Raw genomic sequence first — 13,381 nt, forward strand, 5'->3', positions numbered from 1 at the left:
AATTCCGGGGCCCGCCCGCCCCGCACCAGCCAGCCGCCCGCCCCGCCTCCTTTGCCACGACGGACGGCCCGCGTAGCCAATCGAAGGCGCCGCCGCGCCGCGCACGGCCAATCCCGGAGCCCGCTGAGGCAACACTGACCCTTAGACCCGCCTCTTTGAAGGACATAAGGGCACACCAATCAGGATAAGGCCTAGACGCGTGGCTGGGCCTATCAGAAAAGAGTTAAATAGAGGCTTATAAATAGGCCCTATAAATATAACATCCTATATTATGCCTTGTTGCGAAGGTGCGCTTCGCGGTTATTGGGTTGCGCCTCGCTGTGGGGAGGCCCACGTCGGAGTACACCGTGTGGTGCGGTGCCGCGGGCTCCCGCCTGGCGTGTGAGAACCAAACGGCGTGGTGTGCGGCGTGTGGGGACTCTGCGCTGACATGTGCTTCAGTCAGCCGCGTCCTTATGTAAGAAGGCGTCCCGGGAACGCCGCCGCGGCCCCTGCTGCGGGCAGTCGAGCATGCAGCCATACCGGCCGCGTCAGCCGGGGTACGAATGACAAAGCAAACCCCACACACATACACACACACACACACCCTGCCAGCTTCCCGCGACGTGGTGACAGCGCGCCGACCAATCGGAGGCTGTGGGGCGGGGCCTGGGCGGTTCCGCCCCTAGCGCGTCACGAGGGGGGGCGGGACCTAGGGTGCGCGCGACGCTGCTCTGGGCTGCCGGGGGCGTGTGCGGCGGCGTGGCTGAGCTCCACGTCCGCAGGTTTGTGCATGCTGAGGGTTCCACGGGTGTCTCTCGTCCTCCGAGTCTGTCTGGGGCTGTTCGCTGCTCCTCGCGTTCACCCTGTTTGCTCCTTCAGCCCATTAGCTCTCTGGCTTACAGGTGAAGGCAAAACGGCCAAGCACAAACGAGATGCTCAGCGGGGCAAGGCGTTTGCTGCCAAGTTCGATGACCGAGTTCGAACCCAGGAATCCACGTGGTGGACTGATGGAACGAACTCCCCTACAAGTTGCCGCCTCACCTCCCACACGCGGGCCCACACAAACACAGTTACTAAATAAGTTTATTTTTTAAAAGCAACAAAGCCGGGCGTGGTGGCGCACCCCTTTGATCCCAACACTGCAGAGGCAGACGCTTGTGGATCACTGAGCTCCAGCCCAGCCTGGTCTACAAAGTGAAGACAGCCAGGGCTGTAACATGTACCAATCCTAGGGAAGTGTAGGAAAGTAGCCATAGTGGCAAGGCACTGGTGGGTCGTGATAACTGGTAGAAGAAGCATTTTACTGTACATCTACCACAATTTTCTTGTTTGGTTGATATTATTGCTATAAAATAGAATAGAGCTCATGCTGGACATTCGATTTCATATCTTAGTCTTCATTTTACGTGTTGTTATGACCCTTTACGAATATTTCTTTAAAAGGTTGCAGAATGTCCTAGCAAGTGGCATTGCCACCTTAGCCCCTAGTCATCTAACACAACTTCCTTTTTTATATTACCCTGAGACCATGTGCACTTCTCCCAGCCTGCAGTCACCCATCTTAGTCAACATCACTCCAAATCTTTTTTTTTTTTTTTTTTTTTTTTTGCTTTTCTTTTTTTCGGAGCTGGGGACCGAACCCAGGGCCTTGCACTTGCTAGGCAAGCGCTCTACCACTGAGCCAAATCCCCAACCCCACCACTCCAAATCTTTTAAGTTCCTATCAGCGCCTTCAAAGATCCCCAGTACCTAAAGGGAAACCCAATGTTGATAGTACCCAGAGTTTAGCATGAGAACTTACTCTCCCCTTGCAGGCTACTAAAACAAGCAATCCTTTTCTGCTCTGGTTTTTGGGTTTGTTTCTTTCTTTGTTTAAGACAGGGTTTTTTTTTGTTTTGTTTTTTTTTGTTTTTTTTTTTTTTTTGTGTGTGTTCCCTTGGCTGTCCTGGAAATCTGTACACCAGGATCACAGAGATCCACCTGCCTCTGCCTCCCCAGTGCTAGGATTAAAGGTGAGCCACCACCACCCACCTTTTTTCCCATGTGGATCCAAGTCCTCTATAAAAGAGTAGCCAGACTAAGCACTAACCACTGAACAATCTCTCCAGCCCTTTATTTTGTTTTATTAGTGTGTGTGTGTGTGTGTGTGTGTGTGTGTGTGTGTGTTTCTTTGTTTTTCATGATAGGGTTTTTCTGTGTAGCTCTGGCTGCCCTGTAACTTGCTTTATAGACCCGACAGACCTCAACTTCACAGCGATCTGCCTTCTTCTGCCTCCCCAGCTAGGATAAAAGGTGTTTGCCACCATGCAGGCTTCTGTGCTGTGTTTTTAACCCAGCTACAGTTTCCTCTTCCCTCCTTCCCTTGGTCTCCCACTCATAGCATCTGACAGTTCATTAAAGTGTCTAGGGTGAAGCTTGTCTGTCCACCATTGGGAATCAAATCTATACCCTGTGGAGGTGCGGGTTTTTTGTTTTATTTTTTTGAAAAAATGGCAAGGATTCCTGCCATTTTAGACCAAGCTTGAAATTCCAGTTTGGCCACTTACTAGCTTGGGCAAGTTCCTGAATCTCTCAGAGCCTCTGATTACACTCAGGCCTGCTTTAAGGCTGAAGGATAATGAACCCTCAGAGCCCAGCATCAGGCCTCTGCTGAAGCAACCGACTGCTCTCTCCTTTTTTGCTTACCCAGCCCTTTCTGTTCTTTGCTTTCCTTGTTTGTTTGTTTTGTTTGGGGCCCTGAAGTTTGAAACAAGGTCTCATTTTATAGCCCAGGCTGACCTTGAACTTGCAACATACCCCCTTGTCTCAGCCTCCAAAGTACCAACCAGTATTTTCAGCACAAGCTAACACACCCAGGTCTGTTCTTTTTCTTTTCTTTCCCCTTTAGACACAGGGTCTCCTTGTGTAGCCCAGGCTGGCGTCTGAACTGCTGAGTTCCTGCCTCAACTTCCCCAGGGCAGGCATTACAGGTGTGCACCACCATGCCTCCCTCAAGTAACTTCAATTTGTACTTGTGCCTCTTTCACCTCTACTCCAACGTGGTAATCCTGGATGGCCAGCATAAGGAACCCTGAGCCCTGAGCTCTTCTTGCTGTCTTGCTCATGCTCAGTCCTATTGCGCTCTCTCTCTCTCTCTCTCTCTCTCTCTCTCTCTCTCTCTCTCTCCATTCCCATCCCCTAGTGCTCATGGTGGGCCTCCTCTCCTCTCCTCCTCATCCCTTCCCTTCCCTTCTCTCATCTCTTCTCCTCCTCCTCTTCTTCTCCTTCTCTCTCTCTCTCTCTGTCTCTCTGTCTCTCTGTCTCTCTGTCTCTCTCTCTCTCTCTCTTCTTCCTCAACTCCCCTCCCCATGCCTTGAATAAACTCTATTCTATTACTAAACATAAGAAAGAAAGAAAGAAAGAAAGAAAGAAAGAAAGAAAGGAAGGAAGGAAGGAAGAAAGAAAGAAAGAAAGAAAGAAAGAAAGAAAGAAAGAAAGAAAAAACCTTTGAGCTCCAAGCTTTGCTCAGGTTTGCCCATCATCCAGAAAGGAAAGAAACAGAATGTCTGGAGTAGCCAAGACTTCAGCTGCAGACTGGTTCACAAAGGACGTCCAGGCAGTTGGAGGCGCGTGTGCATTGAGGGGAGCAGAGAGTTGTTTAAGTCCTGGCTGTAGACACTGTGGTCATAACCATGCTGAAAAACATCCTTCCTCCCTGTGACTAGAAGGTTCTGGATTTGGGGGCCCAGAAATTGCACTTTCTTCTGCTCAGCTTGTCTTCCCTAGGCTTGCACAGTAGATTAGACAGATGAGCAATTCAGAGGAACAGCAACACAAGTACTGGGGACACATCAGTTCCCTGAGCTCACAGTCCAGCCTGCCACTAGGTCCCCAACAAGGGTGCTCTGTAGGTGTCAGAACCGTGCAGGAAAAAGTGTGCTGTTGCTAGGAGAAGTAGGAAGGTGTGGCCAAGAGTTACTGTGGAGATCTTAAATCAAGCAGAGAAAGGTTGGAGAGACTCCAGGGTGATGACCTGGAGGTGTGGCAGGGGTGGGGATATTCTGAAGGGTCACTCAGACTGCTAAATCAGTAGACTCCCAAGAAACTGGAATCCCACAGGAATAAATCGGGCTGGGAGAAAAAAGCCTGGGGCAGCCAGAACAGGGGCTTCAAGGAAGCGTTTACAAGTTCACAGACCATACTGTAGGAGAGCCTAGGGCTGAGACAGTCCTGGGTCCATAGTGGGCAGGACCACACCTTGACCCAGGCTGTGTATGTCATGTACACCTCTGACTCTCTGTAGGACTTCGTGTTAGGACTGGCTTTGCACCTGTGGAGGGGTCCGGGGGTCACTGGATAGCTTTGTCCCTTTCCTCAGTGTGGCCAGATAAATACATCTGCCTTTTCTCTATTGATGTGTCTGCCTATTGGCTTACTGAGGACAGGTGACCCAACTGGAGTTCTGAGCTCTAGTGACGCCCCTTATTCAGATGACAACTCTGTGTCCTTGTCTACTCTGTCTACTCCTTGCCAGAATCCACCCTGGAGCCGCTTCTAGCATTAGCTCCATTTTACAGAAGACTGAGATCCCTGACCATCCTAACTCATGGAGCAGTTAGCTCAGCACCAGCCTACAGGGCACGGACAAACATCCGAGCCTGTCACACCTAATGGTAGCCAGAGTTGGTGCCACATGTCTGGGATAAGAAGATAAGAATTGTATTTTAGATTTAGATTTATTTATTTTTATTTATATGAATACACTGTAGCTGACTTCAGACCCACCAGAAAAGGGCATTGGCTCCGTTACACATGGTTGTGATGTGGTTGCTGGGATTTGAACTCAGGACCTCTGGAAGAGCAGTCAGTGCTCTTAACCACTGAGCCATCTCTCCAGCCCCCAAGAATTATATTCTTATTACATATTTATTTGGGAGGGGGCTGTGCACAGCATGTATAGAAGTACTTTCCTCCTTCTACTGTATAGGTTACAGTTTTCGAACTCAGGTTGTCAAGCTTGGTGGCAAGCGCCTTGTTGCCCACAGAGCCATGTTATCAACCCAAGAGAATGGTCTTCTTGGTATTGCACAGGGCCAGGCCACAGGTGGGAAGAAGATTGCCTTCTCCAAGTCCTTCCTTTATGCTTCTCTGACCAACACGTCCCTTGGACTTTAGCCAAGTGCCTCTCTTTCCTCCAAGCCCTGAGATCCACAGAGCACAGAAGTAAACCGACTAATGGAACCTCTTTCCAGAACATATCCTACCCCTTCTCCCTTGCTTCACCACCCTTCTGGAAGCAGAGGGGGTCAGCAGTGGCAGTCTCACAGATGATCAAGAGGGGATTGCTCTCAATTAGAAGGTTAGGGGTTGGGTTGTAGCTCAATGGGTAGAGTGCTGCCCCTCCAAAGTCAGGTGTTCTGGTGTGCTCCTATGGAAGCAGGGAGTGATGGAAGTAGGAGGGTCAGAAGTTCAAGGCCAGCCTGGGCTACAAGAGTTTGCCACTGTGATAGTTAATGTTTTTTTTTTTTTTTTTTTTTTTTGATTCTTTTTTTCGGAGCTGGGGACCGAACCCAGGGCCTTGCGCTTCCTAGGTAAGCGCTCTACCACTGAGCTAAATCCCCAGCCCGTGATAGTTAATGTTGACCATCAACTTGATGGGACTTCGAATCACCATTTGCGTACGAGGAAGTTTCTAGATTTGGTTAACTGAGATAGAAAGACTGACCCTAACTGTGGGCAGTACCATTCCGTGGCTTGGAGTCCCAGGCAGAATAAAAAGGAGAAAGTGAGCCAACCAGGATTCACGACTCTGCCTCTTGACTGTGAGAAGGTTCGATGTGACCAGAGGCCTCCAGCATCTGACGTCATCGCATCTCTATCATCATGACCGTACCACAGACTGTGGGCCACCATAAGAAGCTGGCCCTTTCTTCCTTCCTCCCTCCTTCCCCCCTTTCCCCTCCTTTCCCTTCCCCTCCCCCCTCCCCTTCTTCCTTCCCCCACTTTTATTGGGTATTTTGTTGTTGTCACAGCAACTAGAGAAGTAACCAATAATATCTGTCTAAACTCAAAACCGAGGTGCAATGTCAGATGGGAAGTTAGGCGTGTGCTTCCTGACACATTATGAGAACGAGATGCAGGGACGTGCATTTGGGCCTCAGCTGAGCTCAGAACAGAGCTGGACTGATCCTGTTTCCCGAATAAGAAGAGGCCTTGCCCCCCTCCCCGCACAGCGTCTCTCCCTGCAGCTTCCGTTGGGTACTGCTGGCCCAGCTGCCAGGAGCCTTGTGCCCACAGGCTCCCAGCAAAGCCCAGACTGACGCTGACTTACACACGCCTACCCTTCTCCCCAGAGAACCTATGGAGTTAGGGAGCTCCCCGTGGCATTCCGAGCCAGACAGTGTGGCAAGGATGGTGGCTCAAGCCTGTAATCAGAGCACGTGGGAGGTGGAGGCAGGAAGATCGATCGGGAGATTGAGGCCATCCTTGACAACGGAGAATCTGAGAGCCATCTGGGTTATATGAGATCCTGTCTGGTGGGAAATGGGAAAGGAACTAAGACCGGAAGCAGCCCAGATGTCCTACAGAGCCTATCAGTGAAATGTATTGCCACAGGGAAGTCTGTGCAGTGTGGAGCACGGTTCTCCGCGGCGCTTAGATTACATTTATTTTTTTGAAATTGGGATTGAGTAAGGGTCAGAGGACAAAGCGGAAGGAATCGGTTCTCTCCTTCTGCCATGTGGGTCGTGGGGTATCAAACTTGGGTCATCAGTCTCAGGGCAAACAACTTAACCCATGCCGAGCCATCGTGCTGCCCAAGCACTTCCTCCTGAAGCTCTATGGGTTATACACATCCCACCCTAATTCTCACGACAGTGCTGTGAAGCGGAAATTTTTACGGATACCGTAATGAAGGTTAGAGGCTTTAAGCACAGAGAGATGAAGTCTCTTGGCCACTTACTTTCACACACTATGTGAAAGAGTTGGATTCAAACCCATGCCGTCTGTCCCTACAGACTGGACCCTTTATTTTATTTTTTAAAATTTTCCATGGCGTAGTCTTTTAAAGAATTTATTTATTTTATATTTATGAGTAGACCGTAGCTGTCTTCAGAAATTTTTCAGAGAAAAAAATAAATTTTTCTAAAATAAAATAATTTTAGAAAAAAAATTTAAATTTTTAAAGAGTTATTTATTTATTTAATGAGTTCACTGTAGCTGTCTTCAGACACACCAGAAGAGGGCATCACATCCCATTACGGATGGTTGTTGAGTTACCATGGGGTTGCTGGGATTTGAACTCAGGACCTCTGGAAAAGCAGTCAGTGCTCTTTTTTTTTTTCTTTTTTTTTTTTTTTTGGTTCTTTTTTTCGAAAGCTGGGGACCGAACCCAGGGCCTTGCGCTTCCTAGGCAAGCGCTCTGCCACTGAGCCAAATCCCCAAACCCCAGTCAGTGCTCTTACTAACTGTTGAGCCACCTCTCGGGCCCCAGCCTGGACTCTTAGTCACCATGCTAAAAAGCTGTAGAAAGAATTTTCTGCTTGGAAACTGCTTTGACAAACAGGCCCCCAACTGTGTGCTATAGAATTCTGTTTCTTTTTTTTTTTAGACTTATTTTATTTTATATGAGTACACTGTAGCTGTCCTCAGACACACAGAAGAGGGCATCAGATTCCATTACAGATGGTTATGAGCCACGATGTGGTTGCTGGGAATTGAACTCATGACCTCTGGAAGAGCAGATAGTGCTCTTAACCACTGAGCCACCTCTCCAGCCCTAGAATTCTGTTTCTATTGGGGTAGTTACATACATTTGTGCGAATTATGTTTTTTTTAATTTTTATTTTGGTATTGGGGGTCAGACCTAGGTAAACATGAGGCACACCCCGAACTCTCACCTCATTTCATCTTCTCATCAACTTTATGAAACTGACACTTTACAGAGACAAAAAAAAAAAAAAAAAAAAAAAACAACAGAGAGACTCAGAGAGACTTATTGTCTTGCCCAAGGTCACACAGCTAATAAATTCCAGAGTCAGGATTTGAACCCAGACTGCTTGGCTCCAAAGCTCATAGGTGTTGAATGAAAGACCATACCCAATGCCCAGAGCAAGCTCGCACACTGGTGGTGTGGTCAAAGAATGGAGGCCCTACCTACCTCACGGTCATTATGTGTGTTAGTGACCTCAACCATTACTGTTCAAGGGAACAACCTGAAGGGAAGAAGCATCATTTTGGCTTTGTGGGTTTTTCACTCCATGGTTATTGGCTCTGCTGATTCTGGGTCTGTGATACGGCGAGCTTCACCATACTGGGAGCGCCAGCACGGTAGCAGGGTTGGCTCGCCTCTTGGTAAGCAAGAAGCAGAGGGAAAGAAAATACAAGAGAGGCCCACTGGGAGACAGAGCGCCCAAGGACATGCCCCCACTGACCTGTGTTACTTCCTACCCTGCCATTCTAGAGTGAATCTGTCACAGGAGGAATCCTCGACTCTGTACCGGCTCCTTCCCCATTGCCGTGGTAAAGCACCCAGCAAAGCAGCTATTGGAAGGACGGGTTGACTTTGCCCAGTTTGGAGTCCTCCTGGTAAGGAAAACATGGCACCAGGACATCAGGGTGCTGCCCACATTCACAGTCAAGAAACAAAGGAAGGGGCTGGGCAAACCGCTCTGCTGTTAACGCTACTCACTGCTGTTCCCAGAGGACCCAGCTCCCACATGGAGGCTCACAACCATCCCTAGCTCCTGTTGTAGGGGATCCAATGCCCACTTCTTACGTCCTTGGGCACCTGGCCCACATGGTACGTAAACATACATGTGGGCAAAACACTCACACACATAAAATAAATACACCCTGAAGAGAAGGTGTTGTGCTTCATACAAACAGAGAAAGAGAAGGAATATGTTTGGTCGATATGAGGTCAGGTGTGGTGGAACGGACGCCTCTGGGGGGCCATGCTGAGGCATCCCTTCCCCGCTGAGGGACCAGTGTGGATTAGGGTTTATTCGGGGCATGGGTAGGGGAGTTGAGATGGTAGTAGAGATGGAGAAAGGGGGGAGAGAGAGAGAGAGAGAGAGAGAAAGAGAGAGAGAGAGAGAGAGAGGAGAGAGGCTGGCCATGAGCACATAAAGAGAGAGGGGGGAGGGGAATGTAGAGAGTGGGGGTATGGGGCAAGAGGACAGAGCAAGAATAAGAGAGCAAGAGAGAGGGGTTGGGGATTTAGCTCAGTGGTAGAGCGCTTGCCTAGGAAGCGCAAGGCCCTGGGTTCTGTCCCCAGCTCCAAAGAAAAGAAAAGAAAAGAGAGCAAGAGAGAGAGGAGGGGCAAGCAGGCCACCCTTTTTTTTTTTCCGGAGCTGCAAGCAGCCCCTTTTGCAGTGAGTCAGGCACACCTGGCTATTGCCAGGTAACTGTGGGGCGGAGCCTAGACAAAATGCCAATAGAAGGAAGGTGGATGCTGACCTTTTCCCTCTGTCCAGGATCCCAGCCTGTGGAATTGTGCCACCCACACTTAGGTTGGTCTTCCTACCTCTATTAGCCTGATCTACAAACTCTCTCGCATGCACACCGAGGCTTGTTTCCAAGGTAATTCTACGTCCCATCAATAAAGACTGATCATCACAACGTCCTAGCCAAGCCAGGCTGAGGTGCCACACACACTGTTAACCCAAACACTCAGGAGGCAGAGGCAGGTGAATATCTGTGAGTTTGAGCCCAGCCTGTTCTACAGAGTGAGTTCCAGGACAGCCAGGGCTACACAAAGAAAAGTTGTCTCAAGGGGGGAAAGGGAAGGTGGGAAGTCCCAGTCTCCAGAACTCAGTCATTTCCCAAAAGGTCCATCATCCAACAGCCAAGTCCCAGTACATGAGCCTTTCGGGAACATGTCACACGCAAGCCGGAACACCGACCATGCTGTGGTAAGGGAAGGGGTCCTGCGTTCTCACAGGACAGAAAACACATGACTGCATATGAAGACGTTGAGCTCCCACTTGCTTCCACCTTCCTGGGGAAGGCCTGGCCAATAGACCAGCATGCCACAAACACAGTGCATATGCCCATCCTCCTTTCTAGAAGCTATACCGGGCCTGCTTGAGCGCCTTCGGATTCCCAAGAATCCTGCCAGCAGGGCAGAGAAGGTTTCCTTATTTGGTTTCTAGGGAAATAGAGACAGTGGTTTGGGAACCTGGGAGGCTGAAATGCAAAGTTCACAGCAGGTGTCTGTTGGGGTGGGGCCCAGCCCTGCCCTTCAGTAGCTGTGCAACTTTGGTAGGGACAGCATCTCTGTAAGAAGCCTTTTCCTCGGGAGAGATGGCTCAGCGGTTAAGAGCACTGACTGCTCTTCCAGAGGTCCTGAGTTCAAATCCCACATGGTGGCTCACAACCATCTGTAATGGGATCTGATGCCCTCTTCTGGTGTGTCTGAAGAGAGTGACAGTGTACTCATATAAATAAGTAAATCGAAGAAGAAGAAGAAGAAGAAGAAGAAGAAGAAGAAGAAGAAGAAGAAGAAGAAGAAGAAGAAGAAGAAGAAGAAGAAGAAGAAGAAGAAGAAGAAGAAGACCTTTCCTCACCAGTAAAGCAGAGGCAATGACAGCTATACTCAGAGGCTTGGAGGGAAGATTAAACAACAATGTATAATGCCCAGCAGTGGTGCAACAGGCCTTTAATCCCACAAATGGGAGGCAGAGGCAGAAGCAGGTCCAATCTTCCATCTGAGGCTAGCCTGGTCTACAGACCAAGTTTTAGGACAGCAGGGCTATGCAGAGAAATCCTATCTCGATTGAAACCAAACAGCAAGCAGGCAGGTCAACTGTGTAACCTCGCCTGGGCTGCCCCGCAGCACAGCTGCACAGCCTGTTTTGCTCTCTTCATTTGTGCCTCACCAGAACTTCCTAGGTGCCCTCTGTGGTTTACGGGGCAGGGCTTATTTCTCTGCTCGACGGCGTGGAATATGGACAGGCGCATGCGCACATGCACGGAGGTCTGAGGAGGATGTGGGATGTCCCGATTTACCAGTCTTTGTATTTTTCCCTGGAGACGGGGTCTCTCAATGAACCCAGAACTTCGTTGGCAGCCAGCAAACTCCAGGGATTCTCCTGCCTATAGCACAACTAGTACGAGTCCAAGAGGCCCTGCCTGGCTTTTTGTGTGGATGGTGGGGATTTGAACTCTGGTCTGAATGCCCAACCCACAATGGGGTAAATTTTAAAGATAAGTTTTGTGAAGCTAAAGTCACTTCTGAGCCTCAGTTTCTCATTTTGAGAAATCAAGACATTGGTCCATCCTTTCTGTGATAGTGATGTCAACTTGACAAAAATCTAGAATCTCTTGGGCTCGAACCTTGCCTGTGGGGGATTATCCTGATAATGTAACTTAGCGTGAGAAGACAGGTCTCCATTGTCTTTTTTTTTTTTTTTTTCTTTCTGTTTTTCGGAGCTGGGGACCGAACCCAGGGCCTTGCTAGGCAAGCGCTCTACTGCTGAGCTAAATCCCCAACCCCAGGTCTCCATTGTCTTGATTGTGGGCGGAGTAGCCTGTGTAAGGAAAGAGCATGAGCTGAACACTAGCCCACACGATGTGACCAGCTGCTCGAAGCTGCCTCGCCTTCCTGGTCACGAACTGGGCGCCAAAACTTCCTCTCTCCCCTAAGTTGCCTTTGGCAGAGAATTTTACCACAGCAACAATTATAGAAACCAAGACACAGCCAGGCAAGCCTTTAATATTAGCACTTGAGAGGCAGAGGCAGGTGGCTGGATCTCTGTGAGTTTGAGGCCAGCCTGGTCTACAGAGTGAGTTCAAGGACAGCCAGGGCTACACAGAGAAACCCTGTCTTAAAAAACAAAACAAAACAAAACAAAACAAAACAAAACACAAGAGAGAAGAAGAAGAGGAGGAGGAAGGAGGAGGAAGAGGAAGAGGAGGAGGAAGAAAGGAAGGAAGGGAGAAAGGGGGGAGAGAGAGAGAGAGAGAGAGAGAGAGAGAGAGAGAGAGAGAGAGAGAGAGAGAGAGACCAACACCCCTTCACCCTTTCTGGGACCCAAACCTGAGCCTGGTTCATGCTCTACCACAGAACTCCAGAATCAGCTCTAACCCTAGACCCTGCCTTTCTTACAGGGTAGGCCAAAGGAACAAGACTAAAGATGGATGGATGTCAAACAAAGAGAGTGCTTTCCTTCAAACTGAGCACAAAGCCAGGTGCTTGCCTGTATTCCTAGCACTCAGGACACAGAAGCAGGAGAATTGCTGTAAGGCCAAAATCAGTCTAGTCTACACAGTGAGTTCTAAGTCAGCGCCATATAGAAATACCCTAGCTCGGGAAATAAACTGAATAAAACCAAGCCCAGTAGGAGCTCTCAACAGGAATCCAGCCAAGACTGGCTGAATGAACCACCATATTGAATAAGTGTTGCTCTTCCTCCAGTGACATCCCTCTGTGCAAGGCCAGCCCTGCTGCCTCAGATAAGGCCTTTGGCGGGTGTCTCTCCTATCACTCCTTCAAGTGGGTGTGGGGGACACCGGTGAAGCCTGCAGCTGACAGAACTTGGGCACAGCGGCAGACACAAGATGGGCTCTAAGTACCCAAGGTCCCTCCGCTGCTGCCTGCCCCTGTGGGCCTTCGGGCTACAGGTGACTTTTATCCTCCTCTTCTATTTTCTCATCGGCCAAGACCCTATCCAGGCAGATCACAAGTTCATGGCGATCTATCAAGGTGAGAGGCATGGGGGAAGATGGTCCGAGGTAGGGGAGGTCTGCCGCTCCCCACTGCCCCAGGGCACAGACCTTTCAAAGGTATTCCCAAGGAAAGAGGTTTCCAGCCCTTTCACTGATTGCACCGAGACAGTGCGGGAGGGCAAGCTTTAGGAGTGGCCTGGGATTTCTCTCCTCCAAGAGCCCCACCTGGATTTGCGGGCACAGAACGGAGGATCTGCTTGTCTGTGGTCCTGAATTCCCTGTTGCAATGGTCTTTACAGTGTTCTATTTCTCTGCCCCTTGCTCTCTCCTTTGTGGCAATGACTGTCATGTTGTGTTGTATTACATTGTGTTCTGGGGTCTCTGTTACGCCTTCCTTTTTTTAATTTATTTATTTTTCTTTCTTTTTTTCGGAGCTGAGGACCGAACCCAGGGCCTTGCGCTTACTAGGGCAGCGCTCTACCACTGAGCTAAATCCCCAACCCCTATTTTTATGTAATATCTTAATTAGATATATGTGTCCGTGTGTGGGTGAATATAAATGTAGGCCCCCAGGGGAGGGGTCCCTCTCAGAGGCACTGCATCCCCTGGGAACTGATGTTACAATGGTGGGATACTGGAAACCAAACACTGATCCCGGGCAAAAAAAAGCCCTTCTCCTGCCCCGCTCCCACCCCATCCTACCCCGCTAGCTGACTCTTTTCCATACTCCATGTCCCCTCTTTCCTGCCTC

At 49.5% G+C, this 13,381-nt stretch overlaps 1 protein-coding gene across 11 annotated transcripts in view; it reads left to right on the forward strand.

The window, feature by feature from the left end:
• The first annotated feature begins 12,350 nt into the window (after window positions 1-12,350).
• Rhd (Rh blood group, D antigen) overlaps window positions 12,351-13,381 on the forward strand; it is a 34,342-nt gene continuing 33,311 nt past the window's right edge. For 3 of the 11 annotated variants that reach the window (XR_015620052.1, XR_015620053.1, XM_087550891.1), the window contains exon 1: window positions 12,381-12,667. Coding sequence is in view for 5 of the 11 variants with exons in the window: in XM_087550891.1 (XP_087407017.1) it covers window positions 12,523-12,667 (145 nt within the window). In the remaining 6 variants the exon portion in view is untranslated. Of the gene's footprint in view, window positions 12,668-13,381 lie in introns of all 11 variants that reach the window. The other 8 variants (NM_022505.3, NM_001429898.1, XM_087550898.1 and 5 more) reach the window with 6 other exon arrangements.

The sequence above is a fragment of the Rattus norvegicus genome, chromosome 5 (genome assembly GCF_021556685.1).
Source record: "Rattus norvegicus strain SHRSP/BbbUtx chromosome 5, alternate assembly SHRSP_T2T, whole genome shotgun sequence".
Lineage (NCBI taxonomy): Eukaryota > Metazoa > Chordata > Mammalia > Rodentia > Muridae > Rattus > Rattus norvegicus.